The sequence below is a fragment of the Rhea pennata genome, chromosome 26 (assembly GCF_028389875.1).
Source record: "Rhea pennata isolate bPtePen1 chromosome 26, bPtePen1.pri, whole genome shotgun sequence".
Taxonomy (NCBI): domain Eukaryota; kingdom Metazoa; phylum Chordata; class Aves; order Rheiformes; family Rheidae; genus Rhea; species Rhea pennata.
The window spans coordinates 1,393,616-1,420,924 of record NC_084688.1 but is presented as its reverse complement, the minus strand read 5'-3'; the positions used below and the strand labels follow the sequence as shown (position 1 = coordinate 1,420,924).

Here is a 27,309-nt window from a genome sequence, read left to right as displayed (position 1 = left end):
GTGGAGTGAACTCACGCTCACGTGGAGGAATTTCCAACATGAATTTGCCTGTATTTTACAGCCGGGCAGGAAAGCATCGCTGCTCCACCCAGCCGCACACCTGCAGCCGGCGGGCCGGGCGCAGAGCGTCGCCCGCTCGGCTCCGGGCACCGCGCCGCCTTCCCGAGCTGGGCCGGGGCCGGTGGGTTCAACCCCCCAGGAGGGATGTTGCAGCCGTGTGAACTCGTCCACGCCCAGATTTCCCTTCCCGTTAGAGTTTTAATTAAATGCAGACCAGCACACAGGGGGGTAGGGCCCAGGATCACCTGCAAGGCTGGAGGGCAGGAGGGCAGCAAACGCTGCGGGAGCATCCAGGACGCATCCTCCAACCTGTCCGTTCCCTCCCGGCCCACGGCAGCGCAGGGACTGCCGGAGCTGGAGGCCGTATCTGAATCATCACAGCTTACAGCTGCCACTCAGCCCTCTGCCCATGACTCATCTGCCCCCTCCTCGACCCTGTGCCCCAGGTGCCCCGTGACAAGCAGCCCCACGGCCACTATGTGCTCCTAAAACCACATCTTGGGCTCAGACCTGTCTGACCACGGCCTTCGCACCACGGTTAGGGATCTCCCTGCTCTCCCCTGCCCAGCGTTGGTCTTGGCCACCCTCTCCCCATGCCCCAGCTAAGTCCTGGCTTGGTCTCTGCCCCTGCCCAAGCCCCATGGGCAGCTCACCTGGAGACGGGGCTGTCGGGAGCCACAGGGTCCTGGGCTGCAGTCAGAAAACTGAACAGAAATGAGGCAAAGCCCAGCTCTATGAAAGGACTGAATTAATTAGAATTAAAAAAAAAAAAAAAAAGCGGCAGCTTTGTCTCAGTCTCTGAATATCCAGCACGAGGCAGTGAGGTAAGAGCATCACCAGGAGGCTGAACGCAGAGGGAAGTTGCCCCTGCTGCCGCTGGCAATGCCCTTGGGCGCAGCCAGGCCAAGTCGGCGGTGACGGAGAGGCTTTTCCGGGCGCCCGTGCCCCAGCCCAGCCTCCAGACTGCTATGGCTGGGCCGCGGCGGCGGCCGCTGGCGTTTCCCGGCGGCTGCTCCGCAGCCCTCTCCCGCGCAGCCGGAGGGGGGTGCCGTGCTCACAAGGCGGCGATGGCCTTCGCAGCGACGCGGCGACCCAGCGGCAGGCTGAGATCTGTGATGGCCAGGACAATTTTGGGACTGGACATGGTGGATACTTTCACCAGCTCCGAAACCTGCCCAGAGAGAGGAAACAGTTGACTCATGACAACACTGGAGACATCAGAGCCGGGCAGCGGCTCAAACCAGGGCTACGAGGATGACCAAGGGGGCTGGGGAATGCAACCACAGAAACTTGAGCCTGAAATACCATGTCAGTGCAACTGTCCTGGAGACAGCAACCCTGGGGCAATCCCTGAGTGCAAGCAGGGCCCAAAACCGCAGGGAGCTGGTGGCAGAGCTGAGGCTGAAACTTGGTCTGTCAGCACTGAACCACGAGAGCTCACACACAGCAGGGAAGTAGCTGGAGAAGGAACTGCCCTGGTCTGCCCCAGGATCCCGTCATGCAAAACCAGCACCTCCAAGCCAGTCCCAGCACTCTCCTGCCCCTGCACCCACACTAATCCTGCTAGTGGAGCATCGTGTACAACCCCATAGCCCCACGTTGCTCTTATGAGAGGGGCAGCTTCTCAGGGGGCAGTCCCGTCCCCCTAAAACGCCTGCCTCCATCCTGTGGGAGTAGCATCTGGCAATGGGAGAAGCGGCTGCTCCGCAGCCCTCTCCTGCGCAGGACAGCAGCTGTGTCTCAGCTGCAGGACTCACCATGGTGAAGGGCATGAACTGGAGGATGCTGCCACGGCTGCCCTGCTCCAGGCAGTCCACACACTCCTCCATGAACCACTGGACAAACTGGGTGTGGGTGCCGGCCGTCTTGGCCCCCAGAATGGAAGAGATGAGCAGGAAGAGGTTTGCTGTGGAGACAGGGAAATGTCAGAAACCAGGTGAGTTCAGAGAGGACCTCTGTTAGCCCTCTCGGGCATGCTGCCTGGGCCGACCCCACGGCCGCGGCCAGGCCCTGCCGCTGGCGACCCCGCCGTTACCTAGCACTCTGTTCAGCGGGTCCCTCATGCTGACGGTGTGAAGCTGGGAGGCGGAGAGCGAACTGCTCATCGAGCGATCTGACGGGGAAGAAAACGTGTCAGACTGGGCACAGGCTGCAACGGCCCCCCTCAGCCGTGCCAAGGTGCCCACCCTGGCCAACGCCGGCCATCTGAGCTCTCCGAGGCCCCAGGAGGGGACGGAGAGATTTGGAGCGTGGTCCCCAGCACTCTCCACACCCAGCCAATCTGAACGAGTACCATCCTCGCTGCTTGGACATGCCAGATGCACGCAGCACGGAAATACTCTCCGTGTTTGTCACCATCCCTCTCAGCTGGGGTGCAAGCAAGCAGCCCTGGCAGCGCGGGACAGGCCTACGCGTGCCAGTCCGAGGCATGACGAAGCACAACAGCCCAAGGAGGGCTGCACATGCCGCTGCTCCAAAGATGTGTCACTGGGCTTCACTCTTGCACAAGACAGACATATTCCAAGTCTGACCAAGTTTAATGACATCTCCAAGGGACAGGCATCAGTGAGACTGTGCGAGGACACCTCCCTGTTACTTCGCATTTGGATTTAATTGCAACAATGACTCGTTACTGACACCCCGCAATGGCACGAGCAGCTTAACGCAATGCCACAGTCAAGACAGGGAGCGAACAGCGCTCCGCCGAGCTGAAGTAATGCACAAGCTATACATGCTATGCATACTGCTCACAGCAGAGCCAGCTGGGTGGAGCGAGCCAGATGTTCCACAGCTGCGCCGCAGAACTGGGAAGTCACTCTTGGAGAAGGATTTAGCTATTGGAGTTGAGACATGACCAGTGGACTAGTAGTAAACCTTGGGAAGGCTGGGGATCTATCTTAGCCTATCTGAGCCCGCCAGACTCGGCCTGAGGGACACCGCCTTGTCCTGGGGGCTCCTGGAGGAGAGGAGTTGGTGCCATCTCCTCTCCAACAGGCCGGGGAGGCCCCCTGTGCAGACTCGCCCTACAGAGACATTGAAATCAGCAGGACCCACCTTGTGCTGCTCTGAGGATGCCCGCTAAAAAAAGAAAGCCCTCCCCCACTTTTCTCATGGAATTACTGAATTACGTAGCTAGCTCAGGAAGCAGGATTTCCAAATCATCGCAGTGGACAGACCAAAAAAGTCCTGAATGTCACTAGAAAGAGGTGGAAACTGCACCAAGAGTTTAAAAAAAGATAGTGAAATAAAGGGAAACCCCCAAATTTCAACAGTAATGAAACCAACAAAAACCACAGGTTGATGTATATGTTGAAAAACATCTACCAAGTTAGACTAAGGGCACTGGAAGAAACAATGACCAGGGAGCATCCTGACTCACTGCCCAGGAGTCCAAACATATTTTAGAGCTGCAACAGCCCACTGCATCGCATCCCCCATTGCAGGGGAGAGTCAAGGACCCTCTTCCTGCCTGCTGTACTTCCTGCCAGTGCTGTTGCAACTCGAAGCATCCGCGCTCCAGCAATACGGAGACGTGACTTCAGGGACTCATCAGCTCCATTTGCTGCCTTGTTAACAACACTGGAATTTCAGGATTTAATCAGAGACACAGCGAGAACGTCACCTCCAGCCCTTCAGCTTTCTGGTCCCACATGGAGTGATCGTGAACAACAGGGCTTGAACTACACCTCCTGGAGACCCTTGTGCACCAGGCGCTGCCTGAGGTGGTAACATAACATCACTTTTCCTAAAGACCTTTTCGTCACAGAAACTAAATTCTTTAGCCTTTTCTCAGCGCAAAAACTCCATGGGAACTCAGGAAAACTCTCTCACTTGAGAAGATTTAGAGATCTTCTCAAAACACCCTGTTACTGTCAAACGCTACTGCGGGTCTCCGAGTACTCACAGAAAAGGGGCTGCGAGACACGCTATTTCCCAGGGCTGCGAAAACAAGCGCTGAGCTCTAAGCCAGTGCTGCCTGCCTCCCGGTGCCACACGACACCTGCAGCCAGGCCTGGAAAGGTGAGGCCACGCAGAGGGGAGTGGAGAGCCCTCCCTGCCACATCCAAGAGCCAGGAGCACTTGGCCAGCTCAGGAAGGAAAATGCTTTTTGTGCTAACATACATTTCACACCCACAAGCGAGTGGCGAGGCAGGACCGCGCCTTCTCCAGGAGCAGCCCTCCACGCCTGCACTTACTGGGGCTGGAGAGGATGTTTGCGTCTTCCTCGTTGGAGCTCAGCAGGCGCATGAGCTTGGAGGGCTGCGTGTCGTCCAGTGGGAACAGGCTGATGTAATCCTGGGAGGGAAGGGGGCAGAGAGGGATCAGACCCACTAGCCCCTCTGCGTGGGCCACACCAGGGTCCCCCGCTCGCCAGGCACGCGGGGCGGACAGCCCACCGCAGGCTCCGCGCAGCGCCATGGCCCACGACTGGGATCTCCGGTCACACCACGGTGACTCAGCCTGGGCCATGCAGTCCATCTCGTTACGTTCCCCCTTCTCCGGGGAAAGGGCAGGGGACAGCACGCCGGACAGCCCAGGGAGACTGGGCAGGGAGTCCAGCCTCAGCTACAGCACGTTCAAGCCCGCCACTTCCCGCAAACGCTGCCCATTCGGGCAGGCAAAGAGCCTCCGACCAACCGCCCCCTCCGCACCAGACACACCTCAATATCCTCTCGGTGTCTCTTCTTCTGCCTGGCAGACGCCTGGCCCTTGTTGTGGGAGGAATAGGAGCTCAGGGCACACCAGACGGAGAGCCTAGCGACAGGAAGGGGGAGCTGCAGAGGTGCTGTCACAGCCCACCCAGATCTCAGGACGGGAGCCCGGCAGGTTTTGAGGGAAGACGCAGAGCCCAGAGCATGCATCAGGATGGGACGTGGCAGGTCCCTCCTCAGTGAGGGGTGACAGCCAGCAGCGAATGGGACCCAGGACACCAGCGCATCTGTTCCCACCACCACTGTGTGCGAGCCCAAGTAGGAGCCAGGCTGCCGGGCCCTGGCCTGGGACACTTCATCTGCCCCTCAGCATGGAGAGTCTCCCAGCTCCACAAACTGGACCCCCACCCCAAAGGCCCAGCAGGACGGGGGCCTTACTTGGCCAAGGCCTTGCCTGGTGGGTCCATGAGGGTGTGCCACTTGGAGGAATCAGTGAGCAGGTTGGGCAGGATGTGGCCCAGTAGGGTCAGCGTCAGCTGCTGCATGTCCAGGCAGAAGATGGCATAGAGCAGCTCCACAGCCCGCAGCGTGTGCTCCTTCCGCGTCTCCTTCAGCAGCTCCTGGAAGCACAGGGCCAGGCTGAGGGACGCACGGGCGCAGCTTGGCCTGTCCCGCTCATCTCCAGTGCCTGTGACTGTCACAGGAGACGCAGCCTAACCACAGCCAGCACTCCCGGGTCCCACTCCAGCCCTGGCAGGAAGGGTGTGCTGGGAGCACAGACTAGTCCCAGCACTCATGGGCTCAACTCTCAGCAGCAGCACCAGGGGGGTCGCGGCCACCTCCCACCTCGGCCCAGCGCAGCCTCCTCCACCCCGTACCTTGACCAGGTTGTTGCAGAACCAGTAGACGCCGCCCATGTGCAGCAGCGTGTCGAAGATGTGGATGGAGCGGCTGTCAACCCAGCCCTTCTCCAGCACCTTGGTGAACACACTCGTCAGCACCTCCTTGATGGGCTTCTTAGGGGGCAGGAGGTTCCAGTAGGGGATGGTGTCCATGCCCGTGGAGGGGAACTTGATCTGTGTGGCCGTCTGCTGCAGGACATCAGCACACATGTGCTCCAGGATGGAGCTCATGATCACCACACTGCAGCAGAGAGAGAAAGGGGTCACTCAGGTCCTCGGAGGCAGAGGGAAGGCAAAAAAGGCCACAATACAGGGCTCTGCATGCCACAAGGCCTGGACTCACCGCTCGTTGTAGAACTGCAGCGTGTTCTCGCCATACAGGGGGGTTGCCAGTTGCCGGATCATTTGCAGGGACTTCTCCCGCTCATCCAAGCCCAGCATACGGACATGGGCCACCAGCCAGGCCACCGCGCACACTGCCATGCTGCACACCTTCCCCTTGATGTTGTCTGTGATTTTCTAAGGGAGGAGATGCCAGTTGTGAAGTAACCAGTAGGTTCTGCAGCAACATTTGGGGCAGGAGGATGGGAGTCTTGACCCTGCCAACACCCTGCTCTGCCCCATGCCGTCATCCCACCAGGCCTACCTGGATGGACTCAAAGGTGAGCACGCTGTTTTCCCAGGCGTTGAGGATCTCCAGGATGGCAGCCGAGATGCTCAGACATGCCTCATGCCACTTCATTTGTCTGCCAGAGAAAAGAGAGGTGGAGAGGTTCAGATGCTCGCTTAGAGCGACCACGTGCCCAGGGAGAGGGGATGACTCTCCCCAGCCCCGGGGATCACTGCGGCCCAGCAGGGCCAGGCGCGCGGGAAGTCCCTTGAGCTCTTACACCAGCTTCATCTCGGAGGAGTTGTTCAGGAGGGCGACCAGGGACTCCACCTTGGTGGAGTCGGGGCGGAAGCAGGGGTGGTCGGGGTTGAGGATCTTGCCCTCCTCAGGCATGCAGGTCAGCATCCAGGTCTCAAAGAAGGGCACCTCGCCTGCCGGGCTCGACTCCGTCAGGATCACCTGGAAGGGGACCCGGCCCAGGGGCAGCGCTGCACCTGCGGGCACCCTGCCCGGGGACCCCCGCCCTGCGGCCTGCCCCCCACCCGAGGGGGCTCATGGCTGGGGGAACAGCGCCGCCCCGTGGCCCGCACTGAGAGGTTGATCTCTGGCCCTGCTCAGTCACCCAGTAAGGCACTGGTCACTCCCCAGGAAGGCACTGGTTTCCCGCCTGTGGGCTGTGGTTTGCCCCTCTCCCGTGGGACTCTCCGGAGAGGGGGGGAGCAGCCTGTCCTGGAGCAGTGTTCCCACTTTGACAGGCTGCACCAGGCATCCCCGGGGAGACACCGGGACAGGGCCAGTCCCGAGGGGCTGCGAGCGCTGCAGCAGGTCACCGTATCCTGCCTGGAAAGGGCCACTTGCTCCTCACCAGCCACCGTGGGGCCCAGAGGCTGCTGTGCCCTGTGCCCAGACACCCTGGCAGCGGGGCAGAGCTGAGTGCAGGCTACCCGGCCACAGGGCCAAGGGGCCCACAGCTTTGCAGGGATGGGGCGCAGCCTGGGGACGGGGTGCACAGCCCAGCTGGTAGCCAGCTGGAAAGGGTCCTGAGGGGGATATGAGCTGGGAATCCTGCACACTGCTTCCTCCCTTCAGCCTCTGTAACCCAAGGGATGCTATTTTTGTCAAAAGAGAAATGCTTTGCACATCTGTTCAGCAACAGCTGGTCAGGAAAGTCTCCCCGGGCTGGGCTGGGGGCTGAGACCTCACCAGACAGCCCCGAGCACATCTGGCTCTGAGCTGCCTCTGGCCACGCTGCACCAGCCTCCCCCCTCCCAGCTCCCTGGGTCCGGGTGGGCAGGTCCCTGCCACGTTTCTCTCCCTCTCAGCGTTCCCGCTGTTTCGGTATCGTTTTGCCTCTCAACACACACACAGATGTTGAAACCTGGAAAATTTTCATGCAATCAAAGTGCTGCTTCCTGAGTGGAGCTGCAAGTTCCTCCTTTCAGGAGGGAGGGGTGACGTTCAGCCTTGGCTGCACATGCCCCCCGACCAGCAAACGCTGGCCTCTACCCACACCCAAGCGGTGCGGGATCGGAGTGCAAGGCTGGGAAAAGCCTGGCAAGATCAGAGCCGGCCAGGCTAGCCCCCGACCGGGTACGTACGCAGCGTTCCCACCGACGGCACGGTACTGCACACGCTGTACAGCACAGAAAGGGACAAAGTAGGAGAGTAAGCAAACGCGCTCAGGAATGCTGCAGCCATCCCTGCTCCCTCGCCTGGTGCGGACAGGCCCTGTGCGGGCTGATTTCTTGTCGTACCAGGGGAAATGCACGGGGCGCTTCACCCACGTGCAGCAGGATGCTGCCGGAAGGGCGGCCGCGGGGGCCGCGAGGCCCAGGGCCGGCAGCGCTGGCAGCTCGGTCCCAGCCAGCGGGCCGCGTTGGCCACTAGAGGAGGCTGGCAGGCTGCAGCACGCTGCTCTCGCAGGGTCAGAGTCCCATCCCTGCCCGGACCAGCTGGGATCAGGGTCTCGCTCCCGCCCTTTCCCCTCCAGAGGGAAGGCAGGTTATTACCTCTGAGCCATAGGTCTGGGCCACGTGGCACAGCATCAGGAAAGAGATGTCAAAGAGCAGGGCTCGGACCGAGGCTGCTTTGGCTGAGGGAAGAGAAACAACGGCTTCAGGCATCTCCAGCCTCAGCGCGAGCGGGGCCAGCGGAAGCCCTGCGAGCAGCGGGCTGGGACCCTGCTTCTTCACGAGAGCTCTCCTGAACCCAAAGCCCCCCAAAGTGCTTGTGCGCGAGCGAGGATGCCAGGGAACGTGCCGACAGCCTCCTTCACCCCAGTCTGCCTCAGCCCAGCCCCCCAAAGCAGCTTTGGCTTCCCATCCCGCAGCCTCAGCCCAGCCCTGGGCTCCCCCCGCGCTGCGGAAGGTCAGAGCACTCGGCATGTTTAATCACATGCAAACGCAGTCAGAATCCTTATCTTGGGCTCTGTGCTGACACATCACCCCTTCCAGGGAGGGAGCCGGGGCAGGGCCGGCCTTGAGAGGCCCCGGGGGCTGGGCTGGGGAGGAGGGAGCCTTTCCCCTGCAAGCAGAGAGCACCCCGTGCTGGGGATGGGCGTACACCAGGCACGAGGGTAGCGGGTGCCCAGGGCCCACATCCCTGCTGGCAGCCAGCCACGTGCCCACGCGCCGGGCACCCCGCCGGCAGCCCCCAGCCTGGCACGGCACAGTTCAGCTCTCGTCCCAGCGCGGCAGCCAGCCCCAGCTACCCCTGCTGCCAGCCGGGCCGCTCCAGGCCCCGTCCCAGAACGTGGCAGCGGGGGAAGCGCAGCTCAGACCGCCCCACACGCGGACGCGCACGCACTTACAGCCTTCTCCGCTGATGTGCTTCGTGAATTCGTTCAGCCTGGAGGGGGCAGAGAGAGCCACAGTGAAGCATTATCATCGCCGCCGCAGCGCAACAGAGGCCTCCTCCCACTCCCAGGACGGCAGAGGAGCTGCCTCTTCCCATATCCCCCTCTCCTGCCTACCCCCAGGGCGCTGCCATTCCCACCCGGCACAGGCCCGGCAGGAGGGAGGGAGCAAGGCGTGCAGGGGACCCAAGGGGGGCCCAGCTCCGCAAACACCCTCTGGCACAGCAGTGATGAGCTGCCTCCTCACTCAGCCTCTGCTCCTCTGCAGCAAAACCGGTCCAGCAACACTTCCCCCACCCACCCACCCAACTGGTCCAGTGTCGAGCACAGGCCTCTGGCAGGGCCAGCGCCGCGTGGGAATTTCTGAGCGTGACCCTCTTCATACCGCAGCACATAAAGCCCGACCAGAGCACACGCCAGGGCCACACCGTGGCCTGCTGAACAGCCGGGCGCCCAGCGAGGCCTGCACAGTTCGAGCTGCCCCCAGGCTCCCTGCTTCAAGAAGCACGTCGCACCACTCCCGCGCGTGCTGAGACTTGAGCCATAACCAGGCCACGGGCATCTGGGGACTACAGGCGCGCGCACACGCACACGCACACTCACACAGAACAAGTGCCCCGGATCCGAGACCGTGCTGCTGCTTTCAGCACGCAACCCTCAAAATCAACCCAATCCGTTCGGACGCTCTGCGCTGTTCACGCAGGCGTGCAGGGGGAAGGCTGCTGTGGGGCACAGCCCCCCCAGCGCTCTGCTGAATCTGGCGCTGCTCCGGCACGGGGGTCTAGTGCCAGTGCCACCAGCCCTTGGGGACAGTGCCACCTGAGTGCACACTCACTTGATGAATTTCCGAGCAAAGGATTTCAGCTTGCCCGTTGCTGCTGCCGCTGCCAGCAGCAGATCCAGGCTCTTCCCAGACAGCATGTGGCCCAAGACCCCCAGCAAGCCCTCAGGGGATTTGGAGTGATCTGCATCCATGGTCTACCGAAAAAACACAGGGAAGGAAAATCAGGGGAAACGGGTATTAGAGCAGCAGTGAAACTGCGGATGTGGGGGCAGTGCTGGTCGGCTGCCAACAGCATCCCACGAGGCCTCTGCAAGGACGGACCCAGGCGGCTTGGAGCGATGGGGAGAGCGCCGCCGGCTCTGCAGGCACTGCGGGGCACGCCGGCGTAGCCGCGAAGCAGAGCGCGGTTGTCACCGCCCCGGAGAGCCGCGGCACGAAGGGCAGCACGACCCGCAGCAAATCATCCTCTCACGCTCTGCAGCGGCAAGGCAACCAGAGCGACGCGGGGACAGGAGGAGTCCCCTGGGCACCGGGGAGACGCACACGGGGACACGTGGGGGAGCGGCCGAGAGGAAGACGGGCCGAGCTGGCCAGGCGCAGGCTGCTGGCTCGGACAAGGCAACGTGCCGCCTGACGGCTCCTCCATCTTCCTAGGAAGGGGCAGGAGGCTCCCTGTGTCCACGCGGAGCACCTGGCCTGCCTTGCCTACCAACAAGGTTGGCAGTGATTCCACCACAGCACCGGGGGAGATCCAGCATCTTCCAGCCACTCCCCGGCTGCCTGGGAAGACCAGTGCTGCTGGAAGCCCAGCCCAGCCTGCCTGGCACGGAGGCGCGAAGAGACTCACCTTCAGGATATTGGTGACAGTCGGCTCAGCTCTCAGAATGAGCCCGGGGTTGGGCTGGATGTTGGCGTTTTCTGCTGATTTCAAGCGCGGAGCATGTTCCCTGTCTGCCGTCCTGGGGGATGCGCAAGACGGGTGTCACGAGCAGGAATTCCTCACCCCGCCGCTCTCCTCCCCAAGGCTCAGCCACCTCCCACACTTCCACAACCAGGGCCACAGCACCACCATCCCTGAGGGAACCAGCACCCACTGCCTCCCTGTCCTCCCTGCGGAGCCCAGACTGCCACTGCAGGCCACTCTGAGAGGACACTGCCATTCTCAGTCTTGTCCCTCCAGGCCAGCGTGTCCCAGCAGTGAGACGCAGCACTCCAACCCCACTTGGTTACTCAGGCCCTCTCCTTCAAGCGGGCTGTACCGTTTGGCGATCAGGTTGGTCATGTTGGCCTCCGAGAGCAGCCCCTGCTTGCTGCACTCCTGCAGGAGCAGACTCGTGCAGTCGCAGCTGAAACGCAGACAGGAGCGTCAGGCTGAGGGATCCCTGAGCAGCACCCTGCTCTCTGCAGAGAGGTTGGGGGATCCTGTGGTGCAGACCAGCCATGGCCACCACATGCTCCCGGCACTGTGGGTCAGCCACTGGCACTGTGGACACTCACTTGCATCGCTGATCTGCTTTGTCAAGCAGAGGGGTCAGCTTCAGCAGGAACTCGAAGGCACAGTTCACATCCTCAGTGAAGTCCTGCCGTGCACAAAGCCGAGCACTCAGCTGGGAACAGCTGCTACAGGAGCTGACACAAACCCCCTTTCTCCCCTCCCACTCCGTCTTGCCCGTTAAAAGAAAGTTGACGGGACACAGACCATTCCCTACCCCAGCCGCCCCCATGCAGCTTTGGCATGACACCAGCACCACCGTGACAAACACGATTCACTTGTGCAAACAACACTGCAAACAGCTCCAATCAACAGCCCTTACAGCTCACCTTCTCCCCTTGGGGATACTTCTTGAGTTTAACCAGCACCTGGGGGATCTGAAAGAAGCGGGGCACAGATGTGACTGACAAGGCAAAGCCGTTTCTGCAGTGAGGGCCCCCCAGCAACACAGGCAGTTGGACTCCAAGTGCAGAACTCCTGCAATCACCAGTTGCTCTCCCAGCCCAGAGGAAGGAGCATTTCACAAGCAACCTATGTGCCCTGGGTGCTTTGTCCCACCACTTCCCCTCTGAAGAGTCCTTCAACCGTCACAAGGAGCAGCAGGGCACAGCCACCTCGTAACGGCCGGGCAGCGGCCTGGGCTGCAGAGGAGCGGGGCGCAGGACAGAGCACGTCTCAGGCCTGAAATTACACCCAGATGCCCTTTGCCTGGTACAAAGACAAGAAGCAAAGGAGACTGTTCTGGGGCTGCCCACTGCTGAGCCGTTGGTAATGTAGGACCAAAGGTTGCTGTGGCATCCTTCAAAGGCCATGATTTTCTGAACAACATCCCGGGAAAGCCACTCTGGGGAACAAAATGGGGCTGGGCTGAAAAGACATCCCAGGCAGCAAAGCTGATGCTCAGCGGGTTGTACGAGAGCTGCCTGCAGGCTCTGCCATCTCACACGCTGTCCAGATGGGGTGTGAGGAGGACCCTGAGGGGCACGCAGGGGAGAGGAGAACTAATTGCTCTGCCAGGCTCGGCACTCAGCAGGGACCAGGGCGTTGGGGGAAAAGGCAGTGACAGGCCCTGGGCAAGAGCATCAACACTTCCCAGGGGGACTAGTGCCTACCTTCAGGAAGGTGAAGGCTGTCCACTTCAGCTCCTCCGTGCCCTCAGGGGACTCGATGAGGCCCACGAAACAGGCCTTCCAGATCTCCAGCACGAAGAGTGGGGAGGGGATGCGCTGCAGGGCACACAGCAAAGACCCTGCGTGAGGGCACCACGCGGTCGAACCCTCCCAGGCCGCCAAGTGCCATAAGAGCAATAAAGCGACTCCCCCAGCCACAGCCAAGCCCAGAATCTCCTGCAAGGACCAACTACAAGGACAAAAGCTCCCCCTGTACCAATGGGCTTGTGCTGCTCCCAGCGGCTCTGCCCATATCCACGAACCAGGATCGCACAACACGCAGAGCTGCAGCGAGGCCCTGGCCCACATCCCCCAGGCCACCCAGAGCACGACCACGAGGCGCCACTTGTGTACCTGCATCCTCTTCACCATCATCAGCTGCTCCACCAGTGGCTGGGTCTCTCCCGTGAGGTTCATGGTCCCCTCCAGCAGCACCACAGCATGCACAGTGGGGAAGCCAGTCTTGTTCAGCTGCTCGGTGTGGACGGAGAGCATGGTGGGGATGCTGGGCAGGACGAAACAGCACAGGGTCGCAGGAGCATTGCAGGGATAGACTCTTGCTCTGCCTATCCCATCCTCCCTTCCCAGCCAGGCCCCAGATCTCTGCTGTCTTGCCTCCACTGGCTGCTCCAGGGCAGGAGAGCTTGTAGCCAGGGACTGTCCTCTGGCTGAAGGCATGGCCGAGTCCCCCCATGGGCCCTGGAAGCACCTCCTGGAGGGATCCAGGATAGGGACAGCAGCGCTGGCCACAGCAGAACAGCTCAGTGTGCCCCTGCAGACAAGGTCTGGGACAAATGGCAAGGGGCCACTGGAGGAATGGTCCTCAGGCAAGACTGCCTTGCAGCAGGTCACTGCCACTCCTGTCCTCCTCCTACCCCATGGCGTCTTGCTAGCCCTTGGCCACCTCAGGAGTCAGATCTGGGAAGCGCAGGAAAGCAAGGAGCCAGAGTGCAGGCAGCAGGAGGCTCTCGGGCCCCCAGAGCAGGGCTCAGACCCACTTTACCCTTGGAGCACATGAAGACAGCAGCACGCAGCTACCTCTTGATGAGGGAGATGCAGTCATCAGCCTGGCTTCGCAGTGGGGAGTTGCTGAGGCTGTTCAGGTTCTCCCCCAGCTTGATGAGGGACTGCTCCACAGCACTCCACGAGGCTGAGGAGGGAGGACAGGCTTTTAGTGGTGGGGGGGATGGGGGACATAAACGTGGCAAGGACCCAGCAGGCTGGCTCAAGGGCCCGCGGTAGCACTGCACGCCTGCCGAGGCTGGGGCTCCTTGCCAGGCCTCGCAGTGAGCGGACGTCAGCTCCTGTTGCATCTTCATAGCTGTGGGGTGCCCAACTCCCCAGGGTGCCTTTGCAAACCCAAGCTGAGGGTGTGCACACCACCAAGCAGCTCCTGCTCTGGGCTCAGCCTGGCACAGCTTTCTGGCGAGGTACATGGACAGACTGAGGGTGCAGGGCTGTGCCAGGCAGGCTGGTGGAGCGCAGGATCCACTCCTCGCCCAGGAACAGCTCACGCAGCCTTCGCATTAATTCTGCTCCTCTTCCAAGGGCAGTGTGAAAGGGAGGGGGTAGAGGGTGGCACAGAGCCAAGGAGGAGATGGTTACAGCAACAGGGCTGTAAGATAGATGGGCTTGGAGCTGCAGGGACAATGCGGCAGGATCTGGGCAGGGGGGAGGGAGAGGTGGCTATGACATCTCCCTGGGGCCGGCAGCGACTCGGAGGAGGCAGTGACAGCTGCCACGAGCTGCGCGTGCTGAAGGGCAGGGCACGGCCACGAAGCCTGGGCAGGGGCAGCGACGTACATGTCTCCTCCAGCTTCGCGATGTGGATCAGGGCTCGGTTCTTGGTGCTGCCGAGCATTTTCTCCAGTCGCTCGAGACACATCTTCAACTGGCTCTCAGCTGCCGCCTGCTCCAGCATCTCCTTCACCTTCTCGGCGTAGAAGGCCGCACAGCGCAGAAGCCAGTTGAGGGCACTCATCAGGGCCCTGCAGAGGCCGATGCATTCCTCTGCTTTGCCGTGGCAGCTGCGAAGGGGAGAGGAAGGGGACTGCACTCATCGCAGGCCGAGCTATTGCTCCCATTTTACACATGAGAAACTGAGGCACAGAGACATGGCAGCCTGGGGAACCGTGCACCAGCCCAGCGTGCCTGCCAGCTCCTCTGCTGCATGTCTCAATCTGCTCAGCCTGTGAACACTCCCCCCCCCAACACCAAGGCAAATAAAGTCTTCCCAGAGCAGACTCCTCTCTGGCCACTCAACTACAGGGAAACTTTCCAAGCCTCTAATCAAATTATCTTGCTAAGAGAGGCTCAGCATTGATCAATGTGCTGCGAGAGGTGAACGCTTTCCCTTCCTGATGCACAAATCATTGGGGCCAGAAGTTTTGATCAAATTAAGCACAGGATCAGATTAGGCAGGGACTGGATTAAGTGGCTGGCTCTGCAGTTGGCCAGCAACAGCTCCTTGTCAACATCTGTGACTGATACATATTCATTGCTGCCGCTTCATTTCATGTAATTGAAGAGCTGCTACCTTCAGCCTTCCTCCTCCTCCTGTTTGCCCCCTGCGTGCTCTCTACTCAGCCTCTCAGAAGAGGCTGTCAGGGGTTAACAGGAAGATTTCTGGGCTTTCTAAAAAAGTTTTTGTGGCCTGAATTGTCTGGGCTCCCCTGGGTCCTGCAACACCAGCGGAAGAGCATGAAGCAAAACAAGGCAGCTGCGTCGAGCGCCTGGGGCAGCGCAGGCAGGACTGAGCGCTGGCAGACGGGAACACGTAGCCCGGGCCCTGGGAAGCCAGAGAGGCCTCACAAGTAACAAAACGTGGAGAGCACAGAAACCCTCAGGCCACCGGGCTTATGCCCACCTCTCTCTACCTGAGCCAGGCAGGAACATCACCAGGAAAGCCCTTATCACAGAATGACTGCATTTCTTGCAGCTTCAAACGAAGCTGACAGGGTTTGGGGTTCCCTAGCCCTCTGCTTTGACTGTCCTGGCACTCGTGTGGCATCCTCCGCCCAGGAGGCATGAAGGGGGCCCAGCAGCACAGGAACAAACACGGAGCCAGAGGGAGAACCTGCCTCCCTGTGCCAGGGCGAGCTCCTCGGGCTCGGCAGTGCCCTCTCGCCCCGCCTGAGCTTCGGGCTCCCGGTCCCGCCGCAGCCTGGGGACGAGGCGGCAGGGCTGCAACGGGCTGCTCCGTACCTGAGGCGATCGCAGAACATGTCCATTATCTCCAGCAGCGACTGGACGCACAGGTCTCGGGAGAAGTCATCAAACTACAACAGGGGAACAAGGAGGGATTTCAGATGGGGGGTCTCAGGCTCCAGCAGCTCCAAAAACAAGTGAAACCCCCTTCCCGAAGGGCTGGGCCAGGCACCAGCAGCCGCAGCACACTGCCGCCCTGGCAGCTGCTCAGCAGCCACTCCAACGGGAACTAGCTCGGGGCTGTCCAACGGCTGGGTCGTGCCCTCCCGGGGTCACGGCAGGCAACTGGGCCACGGCAACGGGGACAAGGCTGAGTTTTCTAAACAACCTTGCAGAAGGCCGCAGCCGAGAGTGCGGCGGGGGGGGGGGGGCAGAGCTCAGTTTCAGGCCCCTCTGCGCCCCGTGGGCTCCGTTGACAGGGCGGTGGCTTGGCGCCAGCCCGCGTGCCCACCCCTGGCTCGGCGAGGTTGGCAGCGGCCGCGCGCGCTGACAGCCTGCCTGGCCGCAGGGCCCGCAGGGTGGTGGGCAGCAGAAGCGCTGCTCCCCGCCCCCTCGACAGGGAAGGCTGCAGAGCAGATGGGGCCGCCCCACCGGGCCGGAGCTAGCCCGCGGGTCTCCTCGCGGCCCACGCTGATCTGAAGGAGGAAACCTCGGCTGTCAAGGTCAGCTGTCTGTCCGCCCCGCCAGAACGGGCGGCGACGCGTGACCGAGGGAGCGGCGCCAAACCCGCGCCGTTCGGAGCGCGCCCGCCGCAGCGCTCCGCGTCGGCCGGCCCTGCGCTGCCTCTCCCTCCCCCCGGAGCTTGGCGGCCCCCCCGGCTCGGTGCCGAGGCCCCCCGTCCTCGCTGGGGCTTAGTGGTGTGTTTACAGCACAGCTCCCTGCAGACCGAAGGCCGCTGCACCGTGCCCAGCCTGCCTGCAGCACCCCAAAACGACCCCGGCATCCCGTCACTACAGCACCCTTCTGTTCCCAACCTCACTAAATACATGGAGGTGGGAGGAAAGAAATGCTCCTGACTTTGAATCAGAGGCTGCCCTGATAAAGCTATCGCCCAGGGAGGGCGGGGGGCCTGACGCAGCCCGCACGGGGCCACTCGCTCCCTTCAGAGCGGCCATGCTGTGCCCCGGAGGCGCACGGAGGCAGCTCTGCCCCCAGCTCCAGAGGGCTCGTCCCCAGACGGGGGGAAACGCGGGGATGTCGAGCGCCCGCGGGGATGTGGTCCACAAAGCCAGGCAGGCAAACACAGCTACGCAGCCCAGCACTGGCAGCGCTCCCTCAGGAGTGGCGCGGCTTTTCCAAAGCCAGCTCTGGATTCCCACAGCGCCGCCAGCACCGCCGGCCGCAGAAGGATGTGGTTTCCGGCAGCCAGAGCGCGGTTTACACGCACGGTGCTGCGGGGCAGGAGCCTGCCAGGCCCTACACAACAGAGGGACGAGGCGTTCGCAGCTGCAGCACACACAACACTGAGCACGACCGTCCCAAAATGAGAGTGGGACCCCGTCAGGAAGGGCGAGGGCCTGTCCCCAACAGGACACGAAAGGGCTCATTGCTAATCTGCGCTGTCCAACCACTGCTGACTCAGCAGAGGATGTCATTTTCCACTTGACCTACATTTGGTGAGAGTTCTGGGGAGGGAAATGGATATGTGGATCACAGGTAGAGAGAAAAACCTCAGACAGCAGCTGTCAGAGCCGTACCTTGCTGATGGCCGTCAGCACCGTGGAATAAGACACCATCTAAGAACAAAACACAAACCAAAACAAACCCGGCAGAGCAGCGTGTTAGTAGGTGATGCTCGTAAGCGCGGCGCCCGTTGCTGAGGAACGGCAAGGTCAGGGCATGGCCTCGCTGCCTGTCATCGCGGATGGGGCTGGGGAACTGACCCGGCACAAATCCAAACAGACATTTTTAGGTGATTGCTGATTTGTTTCGCACAAACTTTAAACAATATTAAACGCTATGCTCAGAAAGTGCGGGGCTTAGAGCAACTGCAGAGGCTCTCAGCAGGCAAGAATTTCTACTCTGTCTACGTGCAGCTGGGCAGCGGATGGACACCATTTACAGACAGGTCCCTGCCTTGGGCATGCGCCACGCACAGAGCCCACCACCCGCCCCGGCCTGGGGGCAGACGTGATGCTTCCGAGGTGCAGAGGGGAGATTTGGAGTGTCTAGCTGCCACCAATTCCACACCCCATTTTCTTTGCCTGCCTGCTACTAGGGACTGCAAGATAACACTCAGCAGTGTCTGCAGCACACAAAGAGGGTTATTACCTGCGAACTGATAGCATATTTCAGGTAGGACAAGATGAGTGGGTTCGGTGATGGCCCGATCATCGCCTGTTCGAGAAGAGCCTCTGCAAGCAAAGGAGAGGGGCCAGGAGGTCCCAGGTCAGCAAACACATGACTTGTGGACATACACACACACACAGTGCTCTCATTTTTTGTCTCATTCCACAGGGAAGGTGGCAAAGACAAACTGTACTAACCACGAAGACTTTGCACAAAGCTTCCCTGAATCCCATAACTTTCTAATCCCAGCAGCAAAAGCTGCTTTATAATTTAGGAAGCACAAGTAGCCTCCTACTAACTCAGCTCTCCTAGGGCCCCAGGCCCCAAACAGCACCTGATGCTCTCCAAACATGTTCCCCTTCCTCCCACAAACTGCACAGGAGGCTCTGGCACCTACCACTGAGTGACTTTTGCTCTGGCACCTGGGGCTGAATTCGAGGCAAAGAGCCCCTCTGCTGAGATCAGCTCTGCATGTCTGGCACTCCCTCCCGCTGGCTGCCTGCCAGCGCTGGCCTTTAGAAGCTGGAGGGGCTCTGCCCGTCCTATCTGCTCAGCCAAGCCTTTAATTGACCATTTGAACTATGGCAGAGTGCAGGAACCACCTCGCAAAAGCAGGCCCCAGGCTGCAGCATGGGCTGCAAGTAGGTCAACGCACCCAGATGCGAGAGGAAGCGGCCGCTTAGAAAACCGTCTCCCCCGAAGAAAACACGGAGCAGCCGTGGCTGGATCACAGCCACGGAAGCAAAAGGCACCCGGGATCTCAAACGGAGACTCAGACCACGTCCAAAAGCATTGTAGCTCAAAGACAGAAGGTGGATGGCAACCTTCCCCCTTCCCATCCCCGTCTAATCAGGGAGTGTCAACACGAGCCAGCCACATGCTGTTACCCACTGCAGACGTGTCAGCACAGATTTGCTGGGCACCGCCGTGATTCTGGCAGCTCGTGCCAGATTCTCCTCCTTTGTAGTCTGAACCTGCAACACACGAGCTGGGAAAGGCTCTGCGCGAGGGCTGTGGCGAGAGGGGCTTAGAAAGAAAGCAGTGCTACGAACACAGCGGTTGTTACAGCCGTCCCAGACTTCGGGAACACCCTCCCTGCGTGCTCACAACCTGCCGGCCCTCACACAACACTCGCGCTGCCCAGGAAGGCCCGGCAACGCCAACATCCCCCAACAAGCAGTTCCTGAGGCAGCAGGGCCAAACAGACCTGCTCCCCCCCCCTCCCTGCAGGGCAGCTGCCCTCCAGCTCAGGCTTGGCTAAAGAGCCTTTAGGCATAATCGCACACACCACACACGGATTCAGTGAGGTCGGAAGGGACCTCTGGAGATCACCTGGTCCAACCTCCCGAAGGCCTCCTGGTGCTCGTTCCACTGGGCCTTGAGCCCAGCACCTTCTGCACGTAAAGCAGATGTGACAACCACTACACTATGGAATTTCGGCTGAAGCACTAAGAGGTGGTCAGGAGAAACCTGCTTTCACCGAAATTACAGGCATTGATTATCTCTAACCATTTGACCGGGCTTTAGCTGGTGGAAAGCAGCCACTCTGCTCCCAGGGCTGCGCAGGCAGGCCCACAGCGAGCACCCCACAGGCCTTGCCGCCTCAGCAGACTGACCTGGAGATGATCCTGCCCGGGCGAGGCAAAGGGCTGCAGCGCTGGAAACAGGCACCCGGGAGCCCCAGGAACCAGCTGGCCGGCAGCAAGGCCAACCCTCGAACCCCCCTCCCCAGTGCCAGCTCAGCCCCCAGCCCCACTGCGCATCCTCCAGCGCCAAGACCGCAGCGCTCTGCTCCCACGGCCATGCCAGCCGCCCTGAGCTAAACTATTTCCCCACAGCTGCCCCACAGCTCCAGGGTGACTGACACAGGCCTCCTCAAGCTCCAGGTAGCCCTGGGACCCTGCAAGGAGCCCCCACAGTTGGGGACTGAGCTGGCTGCAGGGATGTGGCTTGAAAGAACCTGCCCTCAGGAGCTGGGGCTGGGCCAGAGCTGGAAAAAAAGCAGTGGTAGGACAGAGCAAGGGGAAAAGGTCAGCTAGGAAAAGGTCTCTCCTCTCAGCGCAGCGAGGAGCAGTTCCCTGCCTGCCTCGGGGCTGTTTCCCTTTAAATCCCCCACTACAGCAATCCTTGAGCAGCGCTTCATGTTTATTTATCCAGGGCCTGCAAACACACGCTTACTGCACAGAGGAAAAAAAAAAAAAAAACCCACCCTAGCAACAAGTTTCTATAATTGGCATAAAAGCTTGGCAAATCTTTAAACCAACGCAACTCAGCAGGTACCAGCATTTGGCAGGATTTGTGTCAAACGTCCTTGAATAGGGACAGGAAAAGAAAATCTAATAAAAAGGGGAGGGCAGGAGGGTGGGGGCGGCGGCGGGGGGAGGCTTTCAGGATTCAGAGGGACGCCGGGCTCCGGCTGGAAACCCACCCCCCCCCCGGCGAGGGGGACGGGCCGTTACCCCCCCCCCTCCTTGGCAGGGGGGAAACTGAGGCAGGAGGAAGGAGCCGGGTGGGGATGGGGGGGGGGCCCGGGCAGGGCAGGGCAGGGCAGGGCGGCCGCGGCCCCCCCTCACCTGCCAGGTTGAGGATGTCCCAGGTGGCGCCGCGGGGGAAGAAGCGCTTCATGTTGATGGCCCACTGGAAGTCGCTCCAGCGCTCCTTCCAGGCCTGCAGCAGGGCCTGCTTCAGGTTGACCACCTTCATGGCGGCGCGGCCTCGGCCCCGCGCCCCGCGGCGGCCCCCGCCTCGGCCGCCGCCGCCGCCGCCTCGGGGCCCGGTCGCGCCCCCCGCGGGGCCCGGTCCCGCCGCCGCCGCTCCCAGCAAGGCCCCGGCCCCGCAGCGCGGCCCTCAGCCCCTGGGCACCGCCATGTCGGCACCCGGCAGCAAGCCGCGCGCTGATTGGGCGGCGCGGCGCGGCGCCTGCTGGGAGTTGTAGTTCGAGGGCGGAGATGGGCGCGCGCGCGCGCGTGTGTGTGCAAAGGGTGGCGTGCGTGCAAATGCGTGTGCGCGAATAGCTGCGTCCCGGTACGTGCGTGCAAAAAGGCGTGCGAAAATGCTTCCGTTCGAACGCTTGTGTGCAGATGTGCGTGCGCAAATACGTGCGCGTGCAAATACACGTCCGCGTGCAAACACGAGTGCAAAGATGCGCGCAAGCGCGTGTGTAAACGCGTGTGTGCAAATGCCGTCTATGCGCGAATGCGGGCAAATGCACATGCTCAAACGCACGTTTGCAAAAACAGGCGGGCAAACGCGTGTGCGCACCCACGTGTGTGTGCGCCGGGGTGCGTGCAGAGGTGCAGGCCCCCGGAAGAGCGTGGGTGTGCTGGCACGCGTGGGCGTGGAGGGGCAGGCGCGCGCGGCCGGGCGCGGGGCGGTGGATGCAGGCGCGTGCCCGCGCGTGGCAGCGCGTGCGCGGTCCCGCAGGGCAGCGCTGCCGGGGTGCGCGCGGACACGCGTGGGCCCGTGGCGGGGCCCTGCCGGCGGGGCGGCCCCGCGGGGCGCGGCAGGACGCGGCTCCCCGGGGCTCCCCTCGCGGTGCCGCGGCCGCGCGTGGCCGCCCACGGGCGGCCCCGCCCCACGCCGCTGTCCGAGGTGCTGAAGGGCGCCGGGGCAGCCACGGGGGGGCGTGGGCGGCCTCGGGGCAGCCCGGCGGGGGCGGGTGGGGCCCCACGGGAGAGGGCTCGGGCGGGAGCCCCAGGGCGTGGGGGAGCACCGGGGAGCCCCACGGGGGACAGTGCGCGTGGGAGCCCCCGCGGGGGTCTCGGGCCCCTCGGTTCCCGTGTCTCAGCCCCGGGGCCGGGGCGCGCCGGCGGCTGCAAGTCCCGCGGCGCCGGAGCCGGGACCAGGCGCGGAGGCGCTGCGCAGCCGGCGGGGGCCGCCGGCAGCCGGGGGGGCCCCGGCCCCTATTCATGAGGACGGATTTCCTGTGCCGGGGGCGGGGGACGGTCCCCGGCAGCTGGCGAGGGGTAACCGGACACTGCGCGGCCGCGGGTTCGAGTCCCGGGCCCCAGCGGGGAGGGGAGCGGGGGCACGGCGAGGCCAGGACGAGCCCCCCCGGCAAAGGGCCCCACAAGGCGCCCTCGGCTGCCCCAGATCGTCTGGCTGGGCTCCAGTGGGGCTGAGAGCAGCGTGGGGCAGCGGGGGGGGGGGGGAGCCCAGACCACCACCCCCCCAGGCCGGCTGGGAACGGAGCCCCCCGCCCGGCGCGGGGGCGGCCGGCGCCCGGGAAGGCGCCGCGGGCTCGGCGAGCTCCCGGCGCGGCGGCCCGGTTTGGCAGGGCGCCGCGGCCCAGCTGCCTCCAGCCCCCCGGGGCCAGGGGCTGCCGGAAGGGGCCGCGGCCGTTCCCAGCGCCCCGCAGCCGGGGGGGGGGGGGGCGCCCTGCCCACCGGGGGAACCCGGGCGCCCCGACCCCCCTCCGGGACGTGCTCATCCCTGCTCCGAGCCGGGGGGGGGGCAGACGGGGCCCGTTCCCACCCGCCTGCGTCTGCCTGTTGGTATTTTATTGGGTGTGAAGGATTTTATTCCCATGATGGGTTCCCAGCAGGAAGCCGGAGGTGGGGGGGGGGGGAGCCAGGCTGGAGATGGGGGATGCTCCCACCGCCCCAGGGCCACCCGGACCCTGGTCCGTGTCCCCCCCCCCAGGCGGCACAAGCTCGGTTCCCGCGGGCCGCTTCCCGCGCTGCCCGTGCGGCATCGCCTCCTTCCCAAGGCAGCCGGGCCCCGGAGGCAGCGGCAGCAGCCCCGGGGCGAAGCTGGGCTGCCCGGGGGGGGGGGGGGGGGCAGGGCCCAGGCGGGGTCCCCCGCGGGCTCGGTGGCGCCCACGGCACGTTGCCTCGGCCCCGCGGCCGTGCCGCCAGGCCCGGGCTATATATAGCCGCTCCGCTCCGCGCCGCAGAGCAGCGGGATGAATTTTAATGAGCTCGTTCCGGCCGACTGCGTCTTGCCGGGAGCGGACGCAGCCCCACCGCGGCCCCCCGGCTCCCGGCCGGCCGCGGGCGCTCGGACCGAGCCTGTGGCGCCGGGCGAGCGCCCGTGCACGGCCGTCGGCCCGCAGGACGCCTGGGTCCTCTGCCAGCGCTGGGGGGAGACAGGGGCACCTCCGGGCTCCCGCCCTGCCTCAGTTTCCCCTCCGAGGGGGTCTCGGCGCCCCCCGAGCCAGCGGGGCCGCGGGGGGACCCGGGGACACGGCGTTTTGCTGAGGTTGCCGGGCCGGGCCGGCCCCGGGAGGCAGGATGAACTCAGCCCTGGCTGCGTCCTTATCGCGGGCAGACGGCGCGTGCGGCGGGGAAGGGCGGCCGCCGCCGCCGCCGCGTGTTTGCGGAGGATAAAGTGTACAGTACAGCGAGGGCAGGGGGCCGGGGCCGGGGCGGGCGCGCGGCCGCCCCTTCCCCCTGCCACGCTGGCTCCGCGCGGCCGCCGGCTGGGGGTGGGGCCGCGGCCAGAGCCGAGGAGCCCCGGGGGTGCCGGGCACCCGCCGCCGGCCGGCCGGCCGGGACCGAGCACCAGGCAGGGGGCAACGCGCCCCGGGGCGGGGGGTGAGTCTGCCCTGGGCACCACCGTGCCCTGGGTACCGCCGTGCCCTGGGTACCGCCATCCTCTGGGTACCGCCGTCCCCTGGGTGCTGCCATGCCCTGGGTACCACCATGCCCATCCAGGTACCACCATCCTCTGGGTACCACCATCCTCCAGGTTTCACCATGCCCTGGGTACCACCATGTCCCAGGTATCACCATCCCCTGGGCACTACCGTGTCCCATCCCCTGGGGACCATCCTGCCGTGGGTACCACCATCCTCCAGGTAGCATTGTGCGCCAGATACCACCATCCCTGGGGTACCGCTATCCCCTGGTTACTGCCACACCCAGGGAAGCACCATCCCTTGCTTACCACCGTCCCCAGGGTACCGCTATCCCATGGTTACTGCCACACCCAGGGAAGCACCATCCTGTGGGTACCACCATCCCCGGGGTTACACCATCCCTTGGGTACCACCATTCCCTGGGTAGCACTGGCGTGTGCCCCAGATACCACCGTCCCATGGGAACCACAGTGCTCTGGGTACCCCTGTCCCTTGGATACCCCCCCCCCGGGGATGACTGTCCCCTGTGTACCCCCATCCCCGGTACTGCCCTCCCCTCGGTGCTACCACCCCCTGGGTGCCGCCATCCCCTGGGTGCTCTCGTCCCCTGAGTGCCCCCATCCCCCGGCTATGGCTGTTCCCTGGGTACCCCCATCCCGGCAGGGTACACCCGTCCCACGGGTACCACTGTGCTGCCGTGGCAAGCCGGGAAGGGGTGGGCCACAGTGCTGGGAGGGGCCCGGGATCCCACGGTGGGGGCGGGCAGGCAGAGATCCCGGGGGAGATCCCGGGGGTCCCGCCGGGGCGGCCGCGGCCCCCGGCCTCGGGAATGAGGCGCTGGCCCTTTAAGAGCCGAGCATGATGGGAGTTGTAGTTCGGGGGGAGGGGGCGAGCGCAAGGCCTGCTGGGAAGGAGGTGGGGTGGGAAAGGCGGGCTGGGGTGCAGCGAGGGGGGGGCCGGCCCCTATTGCACCCCAGGGCCCCCCTGCTGCGCCCGAGGGCCCCTCGCCACCCCCGACCCTACGGCCTGCCCCACAGCAGGGGGCCTGTCCTGGGCCCCCCTGCCCCACAGCGGGGTCCCTGCCCCGGGACCCCCTGCCCCACGTCAGGGTCTCTGCCCCGGGCCCTACGGCCTGCCCCACAGCGGGGAGCCTGTCCCGGCCCCCCTGCCCCACATCAGGGTCTCTGCCCCGGGCCCTACAGCCTGCCCCACAGCAGGGGGCCTGTCCCGGGACGCCCTGCCCCACAGCGGGGTCCCTGTCCCGGCCCCCCTGCCCCACAGCAGGGTCTCTGCCCTGGGCCCCTCTGACCCACAGCGGGGGGCCTGTCCTGGGCCCCCCTGCCCCACAGCAGGGTCACTGCCCTGGCCCCCCCCCCGACCCACAGCGGGGGGCCTGTCCCAGGCCCCCCTGCCCCACAGCAGGGTCTCTGCCCCGGCCCCCCCGACCCACAGCGGGGGGCCTGTCCCGGGCCCCCCTGCCCCACGGCAAGATCTCTCTGCCCTGGCAGAACCAGGTGCCAGTGGGTGCTGGGGGCCCCGTGCGGGGGTCCAGGCCGTGCCTCGGCGGGCACCCACGGGGGCACGGCCATGGGGCCGGGCGCTCGCCCCACTCCGCTCGCCCAAGCTCCCGGGATTCCCGGCACGGCCTCCAGCGCGGAGCACCCCGACCCCCGGCGACGCGACGCCGTGGGGCTGGCCGGGGGGCAGCGCAGGGCCCAGCCCCGGCATCTCCCCCCTCCCAGTGTCCTGGCCCTGCTGGCTCCCCTGGGCCACCCCCCCCCCCGGCACCACCCCCCACCCCACATGGGCTCCGTCCTCGTCCCCCCCATGGCACCGTCCCTGTCCCGCCACAGGCACCGTGCCCCCCACCCCACAGAGCATCATCCGTGTCCCCCCACGGGCACCGTCCCTGTCCCCCCACGGGCACCGTGCCCCCCACCCCACAGAGCATCATCCGTGTCCCCCCACAGGCACCGTCCCTGTCCCCCCACGGGCACCGTGCCCCCCACCCCACAGAGCATCATCCGTGTCCCCCCACGGGCACCGTCCCTGTCCCCCCACGGGCACCGTGCCCCCCACCCCACAGAGCATCATCCGTGTCCCCCCACAGGCACCGTGCCCCCCACCCCCAGGAGCATCATCCCTGTCCCCCCACAGGCACCGTACCCCCCACCCCCCGGAGCATCACCCTTGGCCCCCCACGGGCACCACCCCTGTCCCCCCACGGGCACTGTGCCCCCCAACCCCCGGAGCATCACCCTTGGCCCCCCACGGGCACCATCCCTGTCCCCCCACGGGCACTGTGCCCCCCAACCCCCGGAGCATCACCCTTGGCCCCCCACGGGCACCATCCCTGTCCCCCCACGGGCACCGTGCCCCCCACCCCCCGGAGCATCACCCTTGGCCCCCCACGGGCACCACCCCTGTCCCCCCACGGGCACCGTGCCCCCCACCCCTCCCGTGGGTGTCGTCCCCCTGCTGCCCCCATCGCGGCTCCGCTGGGGCCCCGCGGGCCGGGGGGTCCCGGAGCCCCGCGGGGGGTGGGGTGGGGCGGGCCCCGAGGGCGCGCCCGCGGGGGGGTGGGGGGGGCGCGCGATGGGGGTGGGCGCGCGGGGCGGGGGCGCGCGGGGCGGGGGCGCGCGGGGCGGGGGCGCGCAGGCGGCGGCGGGTGCAGGGAGCGGCCGCGGCCGGCGGAGGGGGCTGCGGGCGCGGCGGAGCGGGCGGCGCGGCGGGGCCGGGGGAGGAGCCAGGCGCCGTCGGCCGCCGCCGCCGCCGCCGCCGCTGCGCCCCGCTCGGCTCCGCTCCGCTCCGCTCGGCTCCGCTCCGCGCCCCGCGCCGCGCCGCGCACCCCCGGCCGCCCCGGCCCGCGCCGCCGCCGCCGCCGCCCAGGTACCGCCCCGACCGGGGGGCCCCGCCGCACCCCCCCGGCCCCGCTCGGGCCCCGTTGTTTACCGTGGGCCCGGACCTCCCCCCCTCCCCGCAGCGGGCGCGCGGCGCTGAGCCCGGGCGCAATTCGGTGCTTGCAAGGGGCGGGGGGAGGTGCAGCGGCGGGCCCGGGGGGCGGGGGGGGTCCCGGCGTGCGGGGTCCCGGCGTGCGGAGCGGCGGCGCCGCCGCGGGGGGGGGGGGGGGAACGGAGAAATATTTTTCTCGAAAAATACGCGGAGGGGGAGGCGGGGGCGGCCGCGCCCGGGGGGCTCCGTTCGCGCCGGGCTCCGCCGCCGCCCGGGGCCGCCGCGGCGGCCGGGGACGGCCGGGCCCCGGTGGGGGGGGGGGGTTGGGGGGCGCTGCCCGCCGCAGCGGAGCGCGGCACCGGGCCGGGCCGGACCGGGGCAGCGGCGGGAGCGGGAGCGCGGCGGGGCCCAGCGCGGCGGCGGGGCCGCGGCCGTGCCCCGTGGCCGTCCCCGCCCCGCGCCCCGCTCTTGGCAGGCGGCGTCAGGAATGCGTTTAATTTTTTTTTTTTTTTTTGCTGGAAGGAAAGCGCCTTTTTTTGTTTGTTTTGCTGCTTTTCGGTGGGGCGGGGGCGAGGCCGGGCCGGGGGGCATCCCCGGGGGCCGGGGAGAGGGGGGACGCGGCGGGCTCGGCGCCCGCCGCGGAGCCGGGCGCGGGGGGCGGCGGGCACCGGCCGCTCCCGACCCGCCGCGGCCCGGCGGGATCCCGCTACGCCGGCGGGGGAAGCCGCGGCGGAGCGCCGGGGCGCCCCGTCCAAGGTCA

At 65.0% G+C, this 27,309-nt stretch overlaps 1 protein-coding gene across 1 annotated transcript; it reads right to left on the bottom strand.

Annotated features, from left to right (window-relative positions):
• Positions 1–791: 791 nt before the first annotated feature.
• On the bottom strand, positions 792–20,756 carry MED24 (mediator complex subunit 24). The gene is made up of 25 exons (XM_062595753.1): positions 20,593–20,756; positions 18,002–18,084; positions 17,428–17,466; positions 15,728–15,801; positions 14,327–14,550; positions 13,562–13,673; positions 12,878–13,028; positions 12,467–12,580; positions 11,684–11,731; positions 11,360–11,442; positions 11,122–11,208; positions 10,710–10,821; positions 9,914–10,056; positions 9,034–9,071; positions 8,234–8,316; positions 6,505–6,683; positions 6,261–6,360; positions 5,958–6,133; positions 5,591–5,855; positions 5,151–5,332; positions 4,722–4,815; positions 4,257–4,356; positions 2,096–2,173; positions 1,818–1,966; positions 792–1,231 (listed from the first exon to the last, which is right to left on the bottom strand). Exons 1-25 carry the CDS (start codon positions 20,720–20,722, stop codon positions 1,115–1,117), a joined length of 2,961 nt encoding a protein of 986 aa, XP_062451737.1. The 5' UTR covers positions 20,723–20,756; the 3' UTR covers positions 792–1,114.
• Between the last annotated feature and the right edge of the window lie 6,553 nt (positions 20,757–27,309).

Coding starts and splice junctions, on each gene's coding strand:
- MED24 (XM_062595753.1), bottom strand. CDS start 20,722: ATGAAGGTGGTCAACCTGAAGCAGGCCCTGCTGCAGGCCTGGAAGGAG. Junction 15,802..17,427: donor TGCTGACGGCCATCAGCAAG/GTACGGCTCTGA, acceptor CCCCTGTTGTAG/TTTGATGACTTCTCCCGAGA. Junction 8,317..9,033: donor GCACATCAGCGGAGAAGGCT/GTAAGTGCGTGC, acceptor CTCTTCCCTCAG/CCAAAGCAGCCTCGGTCCGA.